General features: G+C 48.2%; 1 protein-coding gene across 3 annotated transcripts in view; it reads left to right on the top strand.

Moving 5' to 3' along the window:
* ADRA1B (adrenoceptor alpha 1B) overlaps positions 1–23,984 on the top strand; it is an 87,052-nt gene that overhangs the window by 43,822 nt on the left and 19,246 nt on the right. For 2 of the 3 annotated variants that reach the window (XM_037152268.2, XM_053665901.1), the window contains exons 2-3: positions 1,244–1,306; positions 1,538–2,978. In XM_037152268.2, the coding sequence (XP_037008163.2) occupies positions 2,030–2,978 (949 nt within the window). In that variant the 5' untranslated portion in view covers positions 1,244–1,306; positions 1,538–2,029. The remainder of the gene's footprint in view (positions 1–1,243; positions 1,307–1,537; positions 2,979–23,984) is intronic. The other variant, XM_037152267.2, reaches the window with a different exon arrangement.

Below are 23,984 nucleotides of genomic sequence, written 5' to 3'. Positions count from 1 at the left end.
TGAGTGAGGTCCAGGGATCTGATGTCCAGCGTCACGACGGTAGTTAATAGCATTGTGCTATATATTGGAAAGTTGCTAAGAGAGTAGATCTTAAAAGTTCTCACCACAGAAAAAGCTTGGTAATTACGTGACATGATGAAGGTGTTAGCTAACGGTATGATGGCAACCATTTTGCAGTTTACAAGTATATCACATCAACCTGTCATATGCCTTAAATGTGTACAATGTTATATGTCAATTATGTCTCAATAAACTTGAAGGGGAAAAAGCCACCACCTACCTCGCTTCTGGGGGAAGGATGTGACACAGCAGCCAAGTGTTCCACTTGGGACAGACCCACAGTTGGGTTCAGTCCCCGGCTTCTTTCCTAATGGCTGTGTGGACGTGGGCAAAGAGTCCAACTCTGCTGCATCTTGGTGTCCCTTCCACAAAATGGAGAGGACACTGAGGAAGCTCCTCCTGTCATAGGGTCATGAGGAAATGCAGAGAGTGCTTAGCACTCTGTCTATGACCAAGTACCAAGAACTGGAGTGTCGTTCCATAACATCCGGCTCTCCCGGGGCATCTCTTGGCCCACGCCTTCTTTCCCAAGTACCGTTCGCCCACCTTTGGGAGTGTGTCCCTAGAGCCGAAAGTGCCGTGTGGCCAACAGGCAGGAGGAGAGGGGATCCAGGCATAATCCAGATTCCCCAAGTCCCTTCCCCCTTTGCCCAGTGATCTCTTACCCCTGATAGGCCACTAGCTGGTTCCTCATTTCTTGCAGGTCTTGGCTCAAATACCATTTCAGTGATGCCCTGAGCACCCATTCAAACTTTCAAATGCCACCCCCCACACACCATTTCCCCCTCCTAGCTTTATTTTCTGTTATACCTGTTGGCACACCACACGCCTCAGGGTGTGCTTGCTTTTTAATGAGTGTCTTCTCCCGTTAGCATGTAAGCTCCTGGGGGCAGGGGGCAGGGGTCTTTGCCTGCTTGGTTCGGCGCTATGCCCCCAGCACCTAGAACAGATCCCTGAGCAGAGCGTGGGTTCTCAGTTAACAACCTGTTGAATGAATGAGTGAGTGAGTAGCTGAGTGAATATGTGAGTGAGTGAGTGAGTGAGTGAGTGAGTGAGTGAGTGAGTGAATAGGAGAAGAGAGGCCTTATTTTTATTTTCATGGGGAGGTAAAGGATAGGGGCTGGTGTCTCATGTGACTCAAGTCCCTCCCACCTGCCTAACCTTGGAATTCTTCCTCTTTTAGGTGCCGCACAAGTTGCCCGTCCCCCTAAATCTGGGGGTTGACTCCAGACGCTCCCCATTGGAGGTAAGCACCCCCGCCCCACTTTTTTAAATGAAGAGTGAATAGGAGGGGAAAGAATCCCAGGGGGGCGCCTCGGGGTGGGGCGCACGGCATCCCCGCGCTCAAGCCGCTTTCCCTCACTCCCCCTCACACACGGGCGCGCGCGCACACGCGTGCACACAAGGCTGGCCCTGGGGCGGCGGGGGCGCCGCGGCGGGGTGCGGGCGCCTTCGCTGGACCCGCATTGCCCCCTAGTGCCGCGCGGAGTCAGGGCGCCGGGCTCCCCCGCCTGATGTCACCGGCGTGCAGTCAACCCAGCGGAGGCTCATTGAAAGCAGACCCTCCTCGGCGCTGGCTGGGCGGAGGCGCCGCTGTCCGCAGACCCGCCGCGGGCCCGGCCCGGCCGAGCCGAGCGGGCGCCCCCCGCCCGCGCCCCTCCTCCCGCGCTCCCTCGCGAGCCCGGCCGGCGCGCCTGACGTGGACCATTAACTTGGAGCTGCCGCCTGGTCCCCTCTCTCCTCCTCCTCCTCCTCCTCCTCCTCCTCCCTCTGACAGGCAAGCGAGCGGCGGTGCAGGAGCAGGCGCGCGCTGCCGGCCGGGCTGCGTGGGGAGATGACTCCTGGCCGGGAGGGCGCCTCTGGGAAGAAGACCACCACGGGGGAGGCAAAGTTTCAGGGCAGCTGAGGAGCCTTCCCCGCAGCCCTTCCAGCCCTATCAGCCCCGTGGCTATGGAGGGCGGACTCTAAAATGAATCCCGACCTGGACACCGGCCACAACACATCAGCACCTGCCCACTGGGGAGAGTTGAAAAATGCCAACTTCACTGGCCCCAACCAGACCTCGAACAACTCCAGACTGCCCCAGCTGGACGTCACCAGGGCCATCTCCGTGGGCCTGGTGCTGGGCGCCTTCATCCTCTTTGCCATCGTGGGCAACATCTTAGTCATCTTGTCTGTGGCCTGCAACCGTCACCTGCGGACACCCACCAACTACTTCATCGTCAACCTGGCCATCGCCGACCTGCTGCTAAGCTTCACCGTGCTGCCCTTCTCGGCCGCCCTGGAGGTGCTGGGCTACTGGGTGCTGGGCCGCATCTTCTGTGACATCTGGGCCGCCGTGGACGTCCTGTGCTGCACCGCCTCCATCCTGAGCCTGTGCGCCATCTCCATCGATCGCTACATCGGAGTGCGCTACTCTCTGCAGTACCCGACGCTGGTCACCCGCAGGAAGGCCATCCTGGCGCTCCTCGGCGTCTGGGTCTTGTCCACAGTCATCTCCATCGGGCCTCTCCTCGGGTGGAAGGAACCAGCACCCAACGATGACAAGGAATGCGGGGTCACCGAAGAGCCCTTCTATGCCCTCTTCTCCTCACTGGGCTCCTTCTACATCCCTCTGGCGGTCATCCTGGTCATGTACTGCCGCGTCTACATCGTGGCCAAGAGGACCACCAAGAACCTGGAGGCCGGAGTCATGAAGGAGATGTCCAATTCCAAGGAGCTGACCCTGAGGATCCACTCCAAGAACTTTCACGAGGACACCCTCAGCAGTACCAGGGCCAAAGGCCACAACCCCAGGAGTTCCATAGCTGTCAAACTTTTTAAGTTCTCCAGGGAAAAGAAAGCAGCCAAGACCTTGGGCATAGTGGTCGGGATGTTCATCTTGTGTTGGCTGCCCTTCTTCATCGCTCTGCCGCTTGGTAAGTTGGGGCCCTTGGCACTTTCCAGTCTTGGCTTTACCGATGAGCTTTCTGTAAAGTTTTTCTTATGGGTTTTGTGTTTTCATGCAGTGTGTGTGTGTGTGTGTGTGTGTGTGTGTGTGTGTGTGTGTGTGTGTGTGTTTGGAGCCTGGAGAATACCGTTCATTCTACAAAGGCTTTGCAGATTGGGTATCCGGCTAAGACCCAACTCAGGTGTTAGTGGAACATGCTAAGGGACTAGTCACTTGAAACAGAACCACAGGAGGAAAGCCTGGTATGTGGAATGACTCATTCAGCAGCCTCGGTTTAATAATTAAAAAGGCCACTGGACTTGAACATCACACCAGCCTTATTTCAGTAGTAATCATGTGTCGGCTAAGGCAGCGTCACGAATGCAGCATACAAAGTAGTTTGTAGTTACCGCAGACGCGGCATTTGGAAAGGAGGGAGGCAGCTTGTACACAGAGAGGCAGCTTTCATTCAGCGTCTCCAGGGCTCTTGCAGGGAGCCCCACGCTGCTCAGGAGCTTTGCAGAGGCTGTGTTCCCCTTCCTCCCTTCACGGCTTGCCATCACCTCAGTGCACTCCTTTCATGATGCGTTAATAAGAGCATTTTACAGCCCCACGGCCCCACAGCGCCGTTAAGTTATCTAAAGCCAGAGATTCCAAAGAGCAGGAAGATGACCTGAGGATCACACACTCTCACACCCCAAGATGTTCCTGACTCTGGTGATTTTGGAGAAATCGCCAGAATTAAATGATAGCTGTCCTTCACCTTCAGCTGCCAGACACCAGACCCTGCTAAAATGAAACTGAGTCCTTCCCCTCCTATAAAAACATGTCCATCTTCTTTTGTTTGGTAGTCCTCCTGAGTTGTTCCAGAGACTCCCCCCGACTGAGTTCTTCTAAGGAAAAAGAGGTCTGGTTAAGAGGCAAACCTAAAGGACAGCGTGACATGCTATCTGCATGGCCTGGGGGACACTTGTCCCTCCTCTGAGGCCCCGGTCCAGTGGGATTTCTCCTCCTGTCTCTGGGGACGCTCCGGAAAAATGAATGGAGGGAGGCGATCACGACCAAGTCATGTGCCCTGGTACCAGGAGAGGCACCGGCAGCTGCATGCCGTGGACCACACGCACCTGCAGTCACACCGGCGGCCCGGGTAGAGCTCCACACAGCGGAATTCCTCAAGTAACCGAAACCCTGAGACACGCTGCTGCTTTCAAGAGAAAGAGACAAATGAAAAGAAAGCAAATTGATATCAGGAATTTCCCTTTAAAAAAGATAAAGGGAAAAGGCTGTGTAACCTTCTCTCCACGGTGTCATTTCTAAGGCCAGCTAATGTCCGTCAGAAGTGTTTCCCATGTGTTAAGTGGACAGGGTTGAAGGCTCTGCCCTCCCCGACCCCCACCAGGAGTGAGCACATCTCACTGCGGAGAAGGTTTCTTTCCTTTCCCAAGGTCTAGGGGCCTTTTACAGGCTTGTTGGGTTAAGGTGGGTGACACTCAGACTGCATTGGGCCACACAAAGATTGGGGTTGTATGTGGAAGTGATATGGCCACCTATTGTTAGCTAAGTGACCTTGGGCAAATGACCACTTCTCTGTGGGCTTCAGTTTCTGCATCTGCATAATAGGGCTAATTACGATGTGCTCCACGGGGTTTGCACGGACACATGCAAAGGACTTAATACAGTGGTGCACTGACGATGCTCAGGGAGAGTTAGCTCTTAGTACCACACTCCCAAGCCCAGGCAAGCCCTCGGCTGTACTCATGTGCCAACCCCACACCTATTACTGAAGGCTCAGAAGAGAACTGGGCCCTTCTTCCTTCTGCCCCTGCCCCCTGGCCCGCAGAGGCTAGGGCCAGAGCATCCTCAGGAAGGAGCAGACCCCAGCAGGAGTCCGGGGGTGGGGCAGTCAAAGGTGCAGGCTCTCACTTAGGGGGGCAGGGGAAGCAGTTCCAGGTAGGAGAAGAGGCTGCCAGCCTATTGAAATGCTCTGGGGCTCAGGAGCAACCTGCTTGTCATGAGAGCTCTGCCATCAGGTAGATCTGTGACCTAAGGCTTGTTGCTTTACCTCTGTGGGCTTCACAGGCTGCTTCCGGGGAACCACACAGGGTTGGACTAGATCAGGGCTCTCAAACTGCAGTAAGTATCAGAAGCATCTGTGGAACTTGAGAAACTTTCAGCTTCTTAGGCCTAACCCAGAGAATCTGACTCAGTAGATCAGGTGGACCCCAGGAGTCCATGTGTTTAACCAGCCTACCAGGTGATTCGGAAGAGGTGGTCCACCGACCAGGCTCGGAGAACCACAGGTGGGACAACCCGCCGGCTCCGTGCAGGCTCCAGCCTCCTGGAGGCTGCAGTTTTAAATGCTGCAAAGCTTAGCCCTTCCACACAGCCCTGCCCTTGGTGGTACAGGGTGCTGTGGCCTCTCTCTGGGCCCTGCCATCAGGGCTGCCCTGAGTTTCTTCTCACTCACATCCTCTCCACTTTCCCCATTGCAGAGACCGTGTCCCCCTCACATCTCAGGTCCTCGGCTTCCATGCCATCGAAAGTGGGACGTTCTTGCTACCATGGTGCCCTCAGAGCTCGTTTCTCCTCTCCTTGCCATGAAAGCATCCATGCCGTTGTCTCCCCGAAGTGTCCCAGTGTGCTGTCCCTGACCCCTCCCTACCCATACTCTTCTCCCATGGAGACCCAGGCCTTAGCAGGTGGGGAATCTGGACTCCAGGCTTTTGGGTTTGGGATGGGCTCTGAGAGGTTCACACGAGCTTCAAACAGTGAAGGTGCCTAATTAACATGTTCTTAATATATCAGCAAGAGCATCCAACCAAAATGTGGGTTTCTACTTCTTCTGAGTTCAGATAACACCCAAATAAAAGTAGTGTGATATAGAACAATAACTCCTTTGGAATCCGAAGAAGGTTCCAAATTCTAAATTTTCCATGAAAGGCTTTCCACTCATAAGGCGAGAAAGCAGATCTGGGGGACGGTGGTTGGCCAACACAAGTGCAGGTAGGAGTACCTTCCAACTGGTGACTTCCGGGGGCCAGACGGCAGGAGATTTCCATAGCGTGTCTGTGCCCTCCACGGGAGAGAAGGGTTGGGATTCCTCTGGGAAGGAGGGCAAATAGCCATGCCCCCTGCAGGGTCCTGGTTAGGGGCCCCGTTTGTTTACCTTCCTCCCTTGTTTTTATTTTTGGGAGCAGGGTTGGGCTGCCTGCAGAGCAGGGTGTCTCATCTCCTGCAGAGCCCTCCCCACCTGTAACACCCTCCCTACCTCCTCCCCTCCCTTTCCCTGAGGCCTCAGACCAAGTTAGGCCAAGGACCAGCTCTTACTTACTCGGGAGCAGGGATGGACTCCACCAAACAAGGACCTCTTTATTCAGCCCCTGGAATCAGGCCACGCAGGGACAGGGAATAATTGGAATATAATATAGCAGCATTGCTACTCACTGGGTCATGTGCGAGATGTCCGAGGAATCTCCAGCTGCCCAGCATTAGAGTGAAGGCCAGCTCCCACCTGCCTGGGAAAGGCCTGGTCAGGGTCTCAGAAAGCGGCTGGTCTGTGGAGGAGGCACACTGCATTGGGGAGGATGGGGTTGCGGGGTGGTTAGGGGATAGCAGGAAGTGCTGGGCAGCCAACTGGTAGCTGGGCTTAGTGCATTACTTAGAAAACACTGGAACCTTGCCTTGCTCCAAATCTTTCTTCCATCTTTTAAAATGCTGAAAGGCACCAGGAAGCCATTATTGAACTAACTGCTTTCCCCTCCAAATAAATGAAGGTCAGTTTCAAAGAAACAGTTGTACTCTCTATATACTGGAACCAAATAGGAATTCCTCTCGCCATGGGCTTGTTCCTCCAGTCCTCTTATTCAAAGTGGGGCTGATGAATCCCCTCCTCCCACGAGAGCACAAGGGAGGGCGAGGGTCTCAGAGATGACTCAGGACAGAGCCCCCCCACAAACACACACTAATCCTCCAGCTCAGAGGGTTCAAAACACAAGGATTTGAGTTGCTCACAAGGAAAGCCGTTAGTTTAAGAGAGAAGAAATTTTTACGCATAGGGAATCCTTCCTGGAAGAGGGAACTCCTACTGAAGAAATATATATTTGATCCCTAATGAAATCATTAAGACTTCCTAAAGCATCTACTGTGTGCCAGACACTATATTAATTACTGGGCTGTTGGGCCAGAGTCAAACATGGCTCCCGCCTGCTGGAGTCTTACAGCCTAGTGAGATCTTATTATCATGGAGCACATCCTGTAAGGCAGACACTCTGTTAGGCCCTCTACAGACAGCATCTCATTAATCCTCACAGCTGCACTGCAGGACAGAGTACTTGCTCTGTGTCTACAGATAAAGATACTGAAGCTCAGAGAAGTTATCTTCTCACTCAAGGTCACACAGTAAGGAACTGACTGCATCAAGAGTTGAATCCAGGTCTGTCAGAACAGGCACCAACCTGTTCTTCTGCACCCAGGAGGTGTCTGGTCTTTCTGCTCTCTGGTTTCAAGCTACTCTCATTGCAGATGCTCTCCAGGAACCCCAGAGCCACCTTGCCGAAAGATGGTTATTGTACTTTTGTTATAAATCCCTACCTTTCCACTCACCCCTGAGAAAAAGATGCACGTACAAAATGTCAGGGACATTCATCCAACATCCCAGCCTAGGGCTGGATGTTCTCCACACCTCCTGCACTGTGTGGGGTGTGGGTCTCTCAAGGTTGGGCCTTTTACCATTCATTCACTCCCTCATTTCACTGAATAAGTATGTATTTATAGCATGCCTACTATGTTCAGGCATGTGCTAGACATGTAGTGATGAGCAAAACAGCCATGTTCCATGTTCTCATCGGATCTAGTTTTAGTGGGAAACACAGATAATTCGGAAAACCCAAGCACACAAACGTGAATGCAAATTAGGATACGTGACTTGAAGAAGGGGGGTGAGATGCTATTAGAAGTCTATAGCGGGAATCAGAATATCATAGGGGTCCCTGGGTGACATTTAGGGAGAATCCTGAACAGTTTGGAGGAGCTAACTCAGTGAAGGCAGTGGGTAGAAGAAGAAGGGTCTGGGCAGAAGGAAGGGCACACGTGCAGAGCCTGAGGCAGGAGCTGGCAGGAGGCTAACAGAGCCAGGAGAACAGGGGAGGTAGGTGCAACTGCAGACTGGAGGTGTGTTCAGAGGCCAGACCATGCAGGAACTTAGGCAAAAGTTATATTTTATCTTAAGTTGCATTGGCCACTACCAAAGGGTTCAAAGCTGACGAGACAGGATCTGAATTATGTCTTTGAAAGACAACTCAGGCTCCCACATGGAATGCAGACCAGAGATGGGGCAGTTAGACGGCCACAGTCCCAATGAGAGCTAGTGGCAACTTAGACCAAGCTGATGGCTGTGGAGATGGAGAGACGTGGACCAATTCTAGGGCTTGGGGTTAGGTTGGTTCTGATGCAGAAGGGTTCGTGGGAGCAAGAAACGTGTCTGGGATAACTCCGAGGTTTTCAGGTGATGAAGGTACCATTTGTTGAGATGAGGAAGGTAGGAAAGCGGGGTGGCATGAAACACACAACCAAGAGAATTCCTCCCAGGATCTTCCTCGGGCCCCATTCATGAGGGCCCATAAGACACTACCCCAGGAATGAGCTGCCAGACATTCTTGTGAGTTGAGTAGCCAGAATGTCCCAACCCAAAGCCAGAGAGCAGTGATCAACAGTTAACCTAGCTGCTCACCAGAAACATGAGGGCTTGGACCCCCCGCAGACCTATTCTATCAGTCTCTCCTGATGGAGCTGAGAATCTGGATTTTTAACAAGTTTTTGCAGGTGACTCATGCAGCCAGCACAGATGGCATCAGTCCTCTCCACGCCTGGGAACCCCTAAATCAGCACTCCATGGAGAGCCCAGAGAACTTGATGAGGCCTCCCCTGGCACAGCCAGAAGCATCCCATCCTGCCCAGTCCCTCTGAGTGCACCTGGTGGAAGGCAGGACGGCTGGTAGGGCGGAAGGTGAATTCTTTCAACTAGAGCTCCCCTAAAGAAGTGGGGGAGGGCAATGAGCCCTGTGGAAGCAGCATCTTCAATGTGGCAGGTGCACTGCTCAACCCTGATACGCTGTACCACCGTAATGCTCACAGCCGCTCTGCAGAGCAAGCGTCTCCATCCCCAAGTCAGTAGGTGAGGGAACAAGAGTTCAGAGAGGTTCGGTAACTTGCCCAAGGTCACACAGCTAGTAAATGTCAAAGTCCGTTCGACTCCACTTTTGGCACTCATCACACGTTCATGATTATCATTCATTTCGTAATTATAGTGCTTCTAGAACATTTTTCTGGTGTCTGGTGCCATGGGTGATAAAATTTTCACTGCTCATGACCAAATGAGAAAAAAAGTAGAAAAATTCTGTGTTTTTCCAAATGTATTTAATACAAAATGACTGTCTTTTTATTCTAAAGACTATGTCCTTTCTATTTTGGGACACCGAAATAGCATTTTTTAGTAGAATCATGCTTTTTTTGATGGAATGATGGTAATAAGTGGTGGTGATAGAGTGTGTGTGTTTCATGTCTCACTTGCAAAATAAGGAATTGGTAATTCTGTGTCCCCTCCAAAAAGACATTTTTTGAAGTTTCACTGGGAGAAATTTCTAAAGCCTTGGAACCGTGAGACACCGTGGCGGTTGGGCGCAGTAACTATTTGTGGAAAGGAGCAATGAGGGAGGGAGGGACAGGATAGAAAGCAGGGAAAAAAGGAGGGAATGGGTCAGTGTGAGCCTCGGCCTTGCCTTGAGATGCAGAGGGAGGGGAAAGGTGGCAGTGGAGGGTCCTGCCTTTCAGGTACAGCAGGACGAGGGCCCTTTGTGGAGGTGCCCTGTCCTGCTGGGGCAGAACAGGCCACAGCAAGGCCACGGGAGCGTGTGTAGCTGCGGTGACATCACAGATGGGCCTGTTCAGATCTGTAATACCGGAGATGCCTTTACCTGAGTACATGTGTGGCTCGTGAAAAGAGCCAGGTGGCCCCAGGCCACACTGGGAAATCGCTTTCTCCCGTGTCTGCGGGTGTCACCACAGTCCCCATGCTCCCTGAGCACGTGTGATAATAATGGTACCAATAGCGACCATTTATTAGGTCCGGCCGTGCGCCGGGCTCCTTGTGCTGCATCAGGCTCCAAGCGCGTCCTGCATGTTCTCCCCTGACCTCCTCTCCAGAAGCTTACAGAGGGGACACGGTTATTGTCCCCATTTGACTGATGAGGAAACTGACACCCAGGGAGACTGTGGGATTTGCCTCGGGTGGCCCAGCTGATTAGTGACAGGACCTGGATTATGCCTAAGCAAGGAGGTAATGCTAAGCAGTCCATCACTGGGGATACCCTCCGTGCGGGGCTCTGAGCTCCTGTATGGAGATGAGAGCCTGTTCCGAGAGGGAAAGGGAGGGTGAGGGGCTGCCTACGTGTCAGCAAGCAAGAGGCGCAGTATCCCGGTGAGCACACAGAAAATGTCAGAAGAAGTGGGTCTTCCTTCCTCTAGCAAGGGAGGCCAAAGTTTCCCTTTTGTCATGGGTACTGCAGACTTTTTTCAGCTTCACAACTTATTCTTCGTCATGTCACATAACATTTTTAAGATTTTAATGAAATTTGGGGAACCAACAAATTTGGAAGACTTTTTCACAGTTTAGTTTCTGACTGCATGCCTTGCAGACCTTGATTGACCTCCACCACCCATACCGGTGTGGTCTTAGCACAGCAGGACCCTCTCCTGTGAGGGACCAGCCTCTGGTCCTGCCTTTCAATGTCCCAAGTCCAAGAGAGTCGGCATTGTGGACAAGGGACTATTTCTAGAAGCTGTTTTTCCACTTTGCCCTGACTCTGGCTGGTGATAACCTAGTTATACAGAAAGAAAAAACTGCAAACCACATATGTGTATTCAACAGAACTGAAAATGTCTCTTAACTCTCAGCTAGTTCCCCCAAATGCCCACGGCTCTATACCAACCCCACACAAGGGAAGATCTGACAGGGGGAGGGGGTCAGAGTGCAAGTAGACAGTGGCCCTAACCAACTACAGTAATAGATTTTACTTTTGAAAAGTTCACAAAATCATACAGAGAAAATAGTGCTGAGCTTCCTCCCAGGGCCCTGGAGGGCCCCTGAAGAGAGACCGGAGTAGGTGCCCCTCGTCCACACCCAGGCACCACAGGGGTGGCTCCCTACAGCAGCCTCGTGACTGGTGGGCTTCCCTGTCTTCTCTCCAAACCAGGACCTTCTCCTAAGCAGTGGCCACAGCTTGCCTCTCTGCCTGACTCAGGTGGTCGCAAAAGCTGAAGGAAGGCGTGAGTGCACAGCTCAGCGAGTTCAGAATAAGGAGCATACTCTCAAACAAATTTGCCATTTCACAAACACACCTCGTATTTTCCTGTCCCTGCGCCTTTGTTCCTCTTGTCCCCTGTTCCAGGAACAGGGTGCTCATCCTGCGCCCTGTGAACAGCCAAATGCTGCTGCCTGTCAGCCCCCGGTCCTGTGGACGCCATTCTCATGGCCGTGCCTGGTCCCCACTCCCTTTCCAGTGAGCGCCCCAGGTGTGCCTTGTGGTACTGGCCACATTTGTCCATGGGGACCAGGACTGATAGGGATACTTTTAACCAAGGAAACTGTTGCAAACCTCTGGAGGACAGGGTCCAGCTTTGACACCTCTTCTTGTTTCCCAGCCCAGAGATGAGTACCTAGATGACTCCCCGTAAACACGGCAGTTGAAGCTGTGATTCAGGATGAGCCTTTTCCCCCGTTTGGTAGGTCAGGAAGTGGGCTCAGAGGGGTAAGTGACTAGTCCCATTCCCTGAAGCCACCGCCAGCACAGTGAAGGGAGCCCCAGGGGGGAGGAGAGAGAACCTGGCCCCTCAGCCGCAGCCGTCCAGAGAAAGATTAATAGTGGCAGAACAAAGTGAGCATCAATTAACAGAGAAAAGATGCAACTTTCACGTGTGTATTTTCTGTGGGAAATAGGAGTCACTGTCAATGTGGGTTTGACCTTTTTAAATCTTCAGTTAATTTACCCCAGTTAACACGAGTGAGTGCCTGAGCCGGGATCTGAATCCATGGCTGGCTGACCCTATGTACTTGGCGAATGAGTAGATGAAGGAATGGATCTGTTTCAGCACAAGGCAAATGGTGTGATCGGAATGATGAGTGTCTCAGGAATGGAGGGGAGATAGAAAGAAGGGTGGGCTGGAGCAAAGTTGCGGGGGAGGAGGAGGCGAGCTCTGTCTGAAGGACTTGTAAGGCTGGAGTGGCTACAGGGGAGGCATCTCACCCGACCCGTCACCCTCCCTCCTGGCATGACAGACCGTGAGTCAGCCCAGGGCGCAGTCCTCCCTGGCAGGCTTGTGTTCTCAGGACTCTGGCAACATCACACTGGTGACCACACCTACCCCAGCACATCTGAGCCCCCTTTGGACACTCAAGTGCCCCTCTCTGATGGGAGCACACAGATCAGGCTATAAAAGTTGCACCAATGAGCAGTTCAGACCAAAATGTTCAGAAACAGAATGTTCTAGCGCATGTGAGTGGACCATCCCTCACAGAGCCCCATTCAACCTTTTTTGTAATATAGGCCCACAGCGACTTGTTCCCCTGAAGCTGGGATGCTTCGCACGCTTGGCTTCGCACACTTTTTGAAATTCTTTAAGACCGAGTTTCCTGTCAGGCTGACGTGCATAGCTCAGAGGCTGAGCTCAGCACCCTGGCCGGGCCCCAGAAGGAGGTTAAAATGGGACCAAGGGCAAGTCCGGCTCACTGTCATTCACAGGCACGGGCCCCAGGCGCCTTAGCACCAGCTCGGGGCTGGGCAGGGAGCCAGGGAGGCAGCTGGTGGGGGGGGGGGGGGAGGTTCCACCAACTGGAACAAAAAAAATTACATCTCCAATTTATATATTCAGGCCATAAATTGCCCCCTGGCATCAAGAGAAAGTGATAGGCCCCTCTTTCTGCTGGCAGGCACACTGTCTCAGTGTCCCTTTGTGACTTCGTGTCCCCAACCCTTCAGAATTCATCTTAACACAAGGGTTCCGTGAGCCCCTGTGACAACCTGGTGAAGCCCCTTTGCAGAGTAGACATGTAAAAGAAGAGGCATGGGATTTCAAAGAAAACCAGTTAGGTGGAAATAGTTACTATAATGTTGAAAAAGCAAATTTATTATGATAGAGTAAAACAATGTTCTTCGTTACTAACACATTAAATAAACAAGATCTACAGCAAGTCAAATAAACAACTTCTATAATTTTGAAGTACTGACAAGTGAAAATATTTCAAGATATCTGCAATAAATGTAATGTGATATCATAAATCTGATTTCTTTTGGTGAAAAATTCTGCTAACTGTGGCTTGTTGCCCACATTCCTATTGAAGGAAATGCTAATTTACAGCCAAAGGTTAGTTTGGGGGGAGTTTTATTAAAGATAATGTTTCCCATTCAAGTTTATGGTCCCCCAAAACAACAGCCTGACTCCCGACATAATAAATATCTACGTCAGGCAACGAGTTTTTTTTTATCTTTTTTATTTCCAAATATATAGCCTTAAGACCACAGGGAACTAGGATTATACCATTGTGCTTTGTAACAACTTTGCATGACTACTTGTAGCAATTTTAGTATCTTTACTAGAAAATAATGCATAGACTTATTTAACGAAAAGGGGAAAAAGCAATGAGAAAACTCTGCCCCCACCAGACCCCAGGTTCACTGCCATTGTGAATCCTCAGTTTTTTCTCCAGAAGCAACACTTACCAGATTGTTTCCGGAAACATCCTATTCATCTGTAAACACATATGGAAGAATGTGTGTGTATTTGATGTGTACACATACGAAATGTGTGTGTTTTCATGCTGTTTATTTTTGCACATGGTAATTTATAGATGATTTACGCATAGCAGCATATCTTGGGCATGGTTCTGTGTCAGAATGTTTAGGGTTCCTGCTTTCCTTTTTGTGGCCATATAGTAATCCATTTTATGGACTACTCTCTTTTACTTAGCAACTTCTCAATTCAATGGCACTTAAGCTATTTTACCTTTTACTATAATACACATCATTGCAATGAATACTTTTGTATATCCATCTGTGCCCACATATTCAGGACAAATTTAAAAAATGGAAGCACTGGGGCAAGAAATATTGGGTATTTTAGGGCTAAGCTAATTATGTTCAATTTTACTAAGTAAGGAATTTAAAATACAGTAAAATGTGAAGTTGTGTTAAAACACATAGGTTAGCCCTGGCGAGGTAGCTCAGTTGGTTAGAGTGTTGTCCCAATACATCCAGGCTGTGGGTTCGATCCCCAGTCAGGACACATACAAAAAGCAACCAGTGAGTGCGTAAGTGGAACAACAAAGTGATAGTTCTCTGTCTCTATCTCTGTCTCTCTCTCTCCCTCCCCTCCTGTCCCTTCCTCTTTCTCTCTCAAATCAATACATAAAACACACAGGTCAAATCTATGTATACTAAGCTATCATTTAGGAGGGTCGCTCATGATATTTACATTTAAAAAGTTAGGCATAGAGTAATATGTAATCAATCCCATTCTTAAAAGCTACTAACTTAGTCACCTCAGGGGGTAAAATGAAGTGAACAGGAATAGATTAACTTTTTCTATATACTTGTGTATTATTTCATATTCAATTTGTGATTAAGAAAATGTAATATACTATAAATTGAGTTTTGATAAAGTTATAATGAGGACTATTTTTTTGTATTTTTTATTTTATTGATTATGCCATTACATTTGTTCTATTCCCCCTTCATTCCCCTCCACCCTGCACACCCCCTCCCCCGCCATTCCCCCCCTTTAGTTCATGAACACGTGTCTCAAGTTCTTTAGATTCTATATTTCCCCTACTTTTCTTACCCTCCCCCCTATCTATTTTCTATCTACTGTCTATGCTACTTATTTTCTGTACCTTCTCCCCCCTTCTCCTTCTCCCACTCCCCTGTTGCTAACCCTCCACGTGATCTTCATTTCTATGGTTCACTCCTGATCTAGCTGTCCTCTTAATTTGCTTTTGTTTTAGGTGTGGTTGTTAATAACTGTGAGTTTGCTGTCCTTTCACTGTTCATCTTTTTTATCTTCTTTTTCTTAGGTAAGTCCCTTTAACATTTCATATAATAAGGGCTTGGTGATGATGAACTCCTTGAATTTGGTCTTATCTGAGAAGCACTTTATCTGCCCTTCCATTCTAAATGAAAGCTTTGCTGGATAGAGCAATCTTGGATGTAGGTCTTTGGATTTCATGACTTGGAATACCTCTTTCCAGCCCCTTCTTGCCTGCAAGGTCTCTTTTGAGCAATCCTCTGACAGTCTGATGGGAACTCCTTTGTAGGTGACTGTCCCCTTATCTCTTGCTGCTTCTAGGATTCTCTCCTTCATTTGAATCTTGGCTAATATAATGATGATGTGCCTTGGTGTGTTCCTTCTTGGGTCCAACTTCTTTGGGACTCTCTGAGCTTCCTGGATTTCCTGGAAGTCTATTTCCTTTGCCAGAACGGGGAAGTTCTCTTTTCTTATTTGTTCAAATAAGGTTTCCACTCGTGACTGTTCCTCTTCCCCTTCTGGTACCCCTATAATTCAGATGTTGGAGCGTTTAAAGATGTCCTGGAGGTTCCTAAGCCTCTCCTCATTTTTTTTAATTCTTGTTTCTTCATATTTTTTTTGTTTGGTCATTTTTTTCCTTCCTTCTGGTCTGCTCCCTTGATTTGAGTCCCAGTTTTCTTTCCTAGTTTAGCCTTCATATGTTCCTCTAATTTGTGACTAAAATCAACCAGTTCTGTGAGCATCCTAATCACCAGTGTTCTGAACTGTGCATCTGAAAGTTTGGCTATTTCTTCATTGCTTAGATTTATCGGCTCTGGGGCTCTGAGTTGTTCTTGAGCCATATTTTGATCTGTTTGTGCCTGTTACGTATGAGGAGAGGCGCCTTAGATGTTCACCAGGGTGGGGCCACCCAGGTCACTGGTTTGTGATGCTGTATGTGGGGGCGGGGTCAGAGACGGAGCAATGGCGGTCCTCTTTGCTAGCCATATCCGCCTCACCGCTCGCCCTCGCCTGTTTATCTGAGCGCAAATGTGCGAGCCTGCCGCCCTGTACTGGGGCCTGCGTAGTCTGTCCCAATGCACGTCTCTTCACTGGTTTATCTGCGTGCAAATGTGCAACCTCAGACAGCCAGCTGTGCCATGCCTTCCCGTAGCTACCCTGCACCTGGGATCCGCGCCCTCAGCTGCTTGCGTACCACCCAAGTAGGGGATCTTTTTGGCCAGCCCGCTCCACTGCTGGCTTCGCCCCTCTCACCAGTTTAGCTGAGCGTCATTGTTTTTAGACTCCATATTGTTCGATTTTCTGTGGTTTGATTGCGTTTATTATTGTTAAAACTTTATTGTTTTTAGATTTGGTTGTGCGAGGAAGCAAAGTGTTTCCACCTACGCCTCCACCTTGGCGGAAGTCCCATAATGGGGACTATTATATTTTTACGATTTTAGGAGAAAAATCTTTTTTCAAAAAAGAAAAAGATTATTGTCCTTAGTCATTTCTAATCTTGACATACATTAATATAATTTACTTGATTAAAACACACACAAGCACACACACACACACACACACACATCACCTGCTATTTGATCTCCAGCTCTAGAACAGTTAAAAACTCCTTTGACCACTTCTGCTGCTGCATATAGTCCTGCCCACTCCCCCAGTTCAAGAGCATGTTGTTTGTTGATTTGTTGTTGTTTTTTTTTAGGAGGAGCTTTTTAAAAAAGATTTTATTTATTTATTTTTAGAGGGAAGGGAAAGAGAAAGAGAGAAAGAGAAAGATCAATGTGTGGTTGCCTCTCACACACCCCCTACTGGGGACCTGGCTTGCAACCCAGGCATGTGCCTTGACTGGGATTCAAACCAGTGATCTTTTGTTCACAGGCACACACTCAACTCACTGAGCTACACCAGCCAGGGCTGAGTTTTTGTTTTATTTTTTTCAATGAGAAAATATTTCACTCTTGGTAGCAAAAAAATAATTCACACACAACAGCAAGATATAAAAAGAGAGGAAAAGTCACCTATAATCCTACCCTCTGTATAACCATGTTTCATATTTTCCTGTGGAACTTCCCAGAATATTCCATGTGTATGAGTATGTGAGTGTGTACACAGATAGGATCATCTAGTACTTTTATCACTGAACATCAAGCGTGGATTTCTTGACATTTTTACAAATATGAATCTTTTCATTTTCATTTCTTTTTCACATCTTCTTAATGCTGCATCACATTCCATAATAGAAGGTATCATGATGTACTTAACCAAACCACTTATGACAGCCCATTTATGTAGATAGGTGAGACATACAGAGAGCACAGGGTATCACATCCACAAGGCCCAAGTGTAGAGTGGAAAGAATGTCCCTCTCACTTTGCTGTTCCCCAGCTGTTCCATCTCACTCCCACTGTGAGACAGTTGATGTTACCAGTTTTTTTCTTATCTTTCCAGAGCTATTCTATGCACAGGTAAATATATTTGTGTGTCCTTTTTTCATGCAAATAACATACTCTAAACACTATTCTATGCCTTGCTTTTTTCACTGAATAATATATATCTTGGCAATCTTTTAACTTCAGTATAAATAGAGTCACCTCAATTTTTAATAGCTGTATAGTATTCTATTGTAATTTTTTCAGATAGACCTGTTTTGAAACATATTTATGTCATTTCAAATTGTTTGCTATTACAAACAACACAGTAGTAAACATTCTTTTTTGTTTTTAAATACATTTTATTGATTATGCCATTACAGTTGTCCCATTTCCCCCCTTCATTCCCTTCCACCCTGCACACCCTCTCCCTCCCATATTCCCCCCTTTTGTTCATGTCCATGTGTCATACGTTCTTTTAGCTTCTACATTCCCCACACTATTTTTGCCCTCCCCCTGTCTATTTTCTTCCCACCATCTATGCTACTTATTCTCTGTACCTTCTCCCCCCTCTCTCTTCCTCCACTCCCCTGTTGCTAACCCTCCATGTGCTCTCCATTTCTGTGGTTCTATTCCTGTTCTAGTTGTTTGCTTAGTTTGCTTTTGTTTTAGGTGTGGTGGTTAATAACTGTGAGTTTGCTGTCCTTTCACTGTTCATATTTTCTATCTTCTTTTTCTTAGATAAGTCCCTTTAACATTTCATATAATAAGGGCTTGGTGATGATGAACTCCTTGAATTTGGTCTTATCTGAGAAACACTTTATCTGCCCTTCCATTCTAAATGAAAGCTTTGCTGGATAGAGCAATCTTGGATTTAGGTCCTTGCATTTCATGACTTGGAATACTTCTTTCCAGCCCCTTCTTGCCTGTAAGGTCTCTTGAGAAATCCGCTGACAGTCTGATGGGAACTCCTTTGTAGGTGACTGTCCCCTTATCTCTTGCTGATTCTAGGATTCTCTCCTTCATGTTAATCTTGGGTAATATAATTATGATGTGCCTTGGTGTGTTCCTCTTTGGGTCCACCTTCTTTGGGACTCTCTGAGCTTCCTGAACTTCCTGGAAGTCTATTTCCTTCACCAGATTGGGGAAGTTCTCCTTTATTATTTGTTCAAATAAGTTTTCCACTTGTTGCTCTTCCTCTTCCCTTTCTGGTACCCCTATAATTCAGATGTTGGAATGTTTGAGGATGTCCTGGAGGTTCCTAAGCCACTCTTCATTTTTATGAATTCTTGTTTCTTCTTTTTTTTTTTTGTTTGGTTGTTTCTTTCTTCCTTCTGGTCCACTCCATTGATTTGAGTCCCAGTTTCCTTTCCATCACTATTGGTTCCCTGTGCATTTCCCTTCATTTCAATTAGTTTAGCTTTCATATGTTCCTCTAATTTGTGACTAAAGTCAACCAGTCCTGTGAGCATCCTGATCACCAATATTTTGAACTGTGCATCCGATAGGTTGGCTATCTCTTCGTTGTTTAGTTGTATTTTTTCTGGAGCTTTGATCTGTTCTTTCATTTGGGCCATTTTTTTGTCTTGATGTGTCTGTTACATATGAGGAACAGAGCCTTAGACGTTCACCAGGGTGAGGCAAGCCAGTTGCTGGGTTGTGATGCTGTATGTGGGGGTGGGGTAGAGAGGGAACAATGGCACTTGCTCCACTCTCTCTTGGATTTCTGTCCCCTCTGCCACTTCCCACAAGCAAACTGGGCCCTTCTGGTGCTGGTTCCCAGGTGGGTGGGCTTATGTATGTTCTAGGACTCTGTAGGTTTCTCCAACAAACTCTCTTGTGAGGCTAGGAGTCTCTCCCAGCACCTTTTCAATCAGCACTTTTAGGCTTTATTTCCCATTGCTGGGGCCTTGGGTTACATGGTCTGCCTTGCTGCCCGTTTTTGCCTAGTTTATCTGCATGCACGTGTGTGACCGCGGTAGCCCTGTGCTGTTTGCACTCCTGGGTTCGGCTGCCACAACTTTTTCCTGCCATGACCCCTCTCCGCTGGCCACTGACTCCGCCCCTCATACTGGTCTGGTTGACTGGTTATCGGACTTCAGCACAGTTCAATTTTCTGCCTGTTCTGATTGTGTTTTTGTTTCTAAATCTTTGTTGTCCTTAAATTTGGTTGTGCAAGGAGGCACAGTGTTTCTACCTACGCTTCCATCTTGGCTGGAAGTCCCAGTAGTAAACATCCTTGTGCCTACCTCATTATTTTCCATATTATCTGTAAGATAAAATTCAGGAAATGGACTAATCTGAGTTAATGTTTTCACATTTATAAATACTGCCAGATTGTCCTCCACAGAGATTTACAGTTCCCTAGTGAGCATGTGCAAGAGCCCACACATTCACCAAGGGTGTGGTACCAAACTCTGTAATACTTGCCAGCTTGGTGGGTCAAATATTTGTGAATGAGGCAAAGCATCTTTCTACCTGTTTAAGATAAACTCTCCCCTCGTGATCCACATTCATCCTGAGTTTGTGGCTGTGACAGATATTCTTGTACACACATTTTTCGTCTTTTGTGCATCCGACCTTGGATCTCCTTAGGATAAAGTCCACTTTGAATGGCTAGATCAAGAGGTAGACTCGTGTGAAAGGCCTCAGACACATACTGTCAAATAACCCCATGGGAAGGTGTAGCAGTTTGCACTTTGACAGGTGTCTCTTGGCAAAGCTGAAGGGACAGCTCTTTATACTGGTAGCTCCTCACTGGCTGAGGCCCAAGAAGTTTCAGGCATCTGGGTGACAAGTTAGCTTCCCTTCGGAGGTGACAAGGCGGCTTGAAAACTTCAACTCCTTCCAACTAATCTGGTGTCAGCTTCCCAAGTTCAAGGCTAACAAGCTGCCCTCTTGGAATACAACACCCTGTCCATCAGGGGAGCCAGAGCAGGCAGCAGCCTTGGAATGTGTGTACTTTACCCCGGATCTGAGAACAAAAAGCAGTCACCCACGGTGTGTAAACGGATTTGATCTTTCTCGGGGCTGCCAGGCCCGGCACAGCCCGCATCAGTGGTTGAAGGCTTTGGGGCTGACTTCCCAATTCAAAACCATAACAAAATAAAAGAAAACACTGGAAAACCATCGAGTGTGCAGCCTTCGGAGGGCGAGTTCATCAGGAAGGATTCCTCTGGGCACGCCGGCTTGCCCCACCCCACCGTGGGGGCCGTGTGGAGGGAACACAGTGGACCGCCTATATTTAGACAAGGGCAAAGCAAATGCACCACCTTTTACTTGCAAAATTCAGATTGGCTCTGGAAGATGCCAGCCTCACGAATTAAAAATTGAGGTGAGCACCATTCAAAAGCAAAGGAGATGGCTAGTTGAGCAGATTCTGCCAGGAAAAGAGGCTTTTTGAGAGGCAGTCAATGGGCCCCGGCCAGTCAGGGGAATAATTTAATCCTGACCTTGAACGGCTTGCTCTGGAAAGAAAAGCAGAGTTATTTTCAGACTGTACTAACTCTAGAGGTGTTGGAACCAACATCTAGGACAAGACAGGAGTGGGTGAACTTTGACCCACTGCCACAGGGTCTGGAGATCAAGTCGATGTTAAACCAGGGGCCTGGGATCAATCAGGGATTCTCAGAACCTGACCAGGACAGCCTCCTCTACCACCCGCCTCTGTCACTGCATCCCACCCCCGTCCGGTGAAGAGGGCGGGCACCTTCCCTTCCCTGGGACATCCTTGTTAGCCCTTCAGGAGCCCTGTTTGTATGGCAGCTTCAAGTACTAGAAAGAACAAGAACAGAGAAATCAGACGAATCCTGGTCTGAAGTCCCAGCTCCGTGGCTCATCTCTCCAAGCCTCAGTTAATTTGTCTGTAAAATGCAGGTGAAATCATCTGCTCTTAGGACTTTAGTGAGGAATAAGTAAGCAAATGGCTGAAAAGGACCCAGCCAGTGCCAAATCCTAGTAAATATTTCATAAACATCAGCTGTTAATATGAGAAGCCTCTAACGTACTATTGACTTTGGAGGAGGTGTTTAATAAGTATCTGTTACATCATTGTGATCATGACTAATTCTATGAACGGGCCCTGTCTTTGGGGGTAAACAAAAATGCGACCAGTTGCTTCTCATTTAAAGGTTATGGCATCCCTTTCTTAAGAAGGACGGAAAGAATGAAAAAACTAAGTAAATCGAGTGCCGAGTGTGATGATCACATGCTCAAAGTATCAGACGACTTTCACCTACACTTCTGCTCATGCTTCCCTCTTCTTAAAATTGTTTCAGTATTTAATTATAAGATATCTGTTATTTCAAAAATAACAACAACAATAATTTAAGAGACACCCAAGATTCCTCTACCCAGATTTAACAAATCTTAGCATGTTGAATTTGCCAAATAATCTTTTTTCTCCTAAGAAGTGAAGTGCTACATCTAAAGCCCCCACTCCCATTCCCATTCATTTCTCCCCTTCACAGTGGCAGCCATCAGGATGCGTGTGAGTAATGAACTCCTTCTCTACACCTTCTTAAACATGTTCTCTCAGAAGCAAGGAGAAGAGTGGACAAGACTGGAACTCTGGATTATGTCCGTCCTGAGTTCAAATTCTGCTCCTGCTTCTTTACTGGCTGTGTGGCCTCTGGCAAATTGCTCGACCTCTCTATTCCTCCTTCCCCCACTCTCTACAAACAACACTTCCCCTGGGTCATTGTGAGGATGAAGTAAGGTTACTCATGTAAAGCAATGGTTCTCAACCAAGTGGGATTTCTCTCCCAACCCCCCAGGGGACATTTGGCAATGTCAGGAGACATTTTCAATTGTCACAACTGGGGTGTGCTACTGGCATCTGGTGGGAGAGACCAGGGATACAGCTGAACATCCCCCAGGGCTTGGGACAGCCCCCGAGACAGAGAATTATCTGGCCCAAGATGTCAATAGTGCTGAAGTAGAGAAGCCCTTGTATAAAGCGTGTGGTCACTATTTCATAAGGGTTTGGAAAAACTGTCCCATAAACACAATAACAAAAGGATTATTTTTATTTACAAGGCATCGTGCCAGATACTTTCACATATGCTATCTCACTAGTACCCGGTGAATTATCTCTTCCTGGTTAAAAAAAAAAGAGGCAAGCACTGTTGCTTCTGCACATCTGAGAGTATCTATCCTAGTCATTCAGTCAGTGCTAAGTGTACTTAAAATGTAAAATCTCAGGCTATTAGATTAACTGGAAGTTGGTACTCGGAGCCTAACCTTCCTTGCACTCCAGGAAGAACCAATTGTATCAGCACTTTCAGTCACAAAATTGGCTCATTTAAACCACAAATATACCTTCCATCTAAGCAGGCCCAGAGAGAGACTGGCATGGCAAAATATAAATAAGTCATCGTGATTAAGTGAATTTTCGGCCCCTGTTTACAAGCACTGGCTCTCAAAGGCTCAAGAAACCACAGAGGCAGGGTGGGAAGTGAGGGAGAGGCAACAGCCCAGAGCCCTGCTTCTCTGAACTACCCGGGCTCGGAGGGCTCAGCGGGTTCTGCCCACGGCTGTTCCCCAGGCCACAGCCTCTGCCTGTGTCTCTGAAGCCGACTCCTCTTCTCTGTAAGCTGTTCTCACCTGTAAATCAGTTGTGTTACTACATTTATATTAAGGTTACTTAGAGAATGAAATGGGGTAATCATAAAACTATTCAGCCCAATGCTTGGTGCATACATAGTAGAAACTAGTAAACTCTCGGTTTTTCCCATCTTTTCCTACACACCAACTGTCAAAGCCACTCAGTTCAGGATTGATTCTCTCGGAGTCTCCTTTGTTGGCCATTATATTAGCTAAGAAGGTGAGTTAATCCCCACCAAGGTGTTAACTCATAATAGTGGTTTTCTGTGTTTGCCTCCAGAACACCATCAGCATTTCAACCAGGGGCCCTCAGTCCTCAGAATTGTGTGGGTTGGGAGTGATGGATGGTGGGAGTGTTAGGGAATATGGTCGGCCACTGGGGAGCCGTTCCGCATCCTTCCCGTCGCTCTGATACAACTCCAGCGGGCAGGAATCCCAGGGAAATGGGAAAGGAGGTTTTGACATTTATACACGCCTTCAAGTTTGCACCTGGCTTTGAAGAGGGAAAAAAATGAATGATAGGCATTTGAATATCAGGATAGTTGGGGATGATGCAAAAAGAAGCGAAATCAAAGACTAAATGGGTCATTTGCCAACATTTAATACAATTGCTTGAAACCTGCGTCCTCGAATGTAATAAAGCTTCACTAAAAAGTAGTTATAACAACTAATAAGGCCCTAATTAAATTAGCTTTCACTGGGCAAGCTGCTTGCTGGGTCCTAATTAGGTTACTCGCTGCCATCGGCCTGGCTGGAAAACAAAGGAAGATTCTGTCACGTCTCCAGTGATGTCTAGAAAGCCAGACCCCTGGCTTCACGCAGGAAATGCTTGAGAGGCTCTAAGTTTGGGGGGCAGCCAGTCCACGGCTCTCTCACCTCCCCCCAAATCATGGTTTGTGGCCGGAGTGAACACCTTCAGAGGCCGCACTGCCCCTGCGGGCCAGCCAGTGTCG

The sequence above is a fragment of the Artibeus jamaicensis genome, unplaced genomic scaffold (genome assembly GCF_021234435.1).
Source record: "Artibeus jamaicensis isolate MK-2021 breed Jamaican fruit bat unplaced genomic scaffold, CSHL_Jam_final contig_432, whole genome shotgun sequence".
NCBI classification, from domain to species: domain Eukaryota; kingdom Metazoa; phylum Chordata; class Mammalia; order Chiroptera; family Phyllostomidae; genus Artibeus; species Artibeus jamaicensis.
Note: the sequence above shows the minus strand (reverse complement) of the source record. Positions and strands in the feature narration are given on the sequence as shown.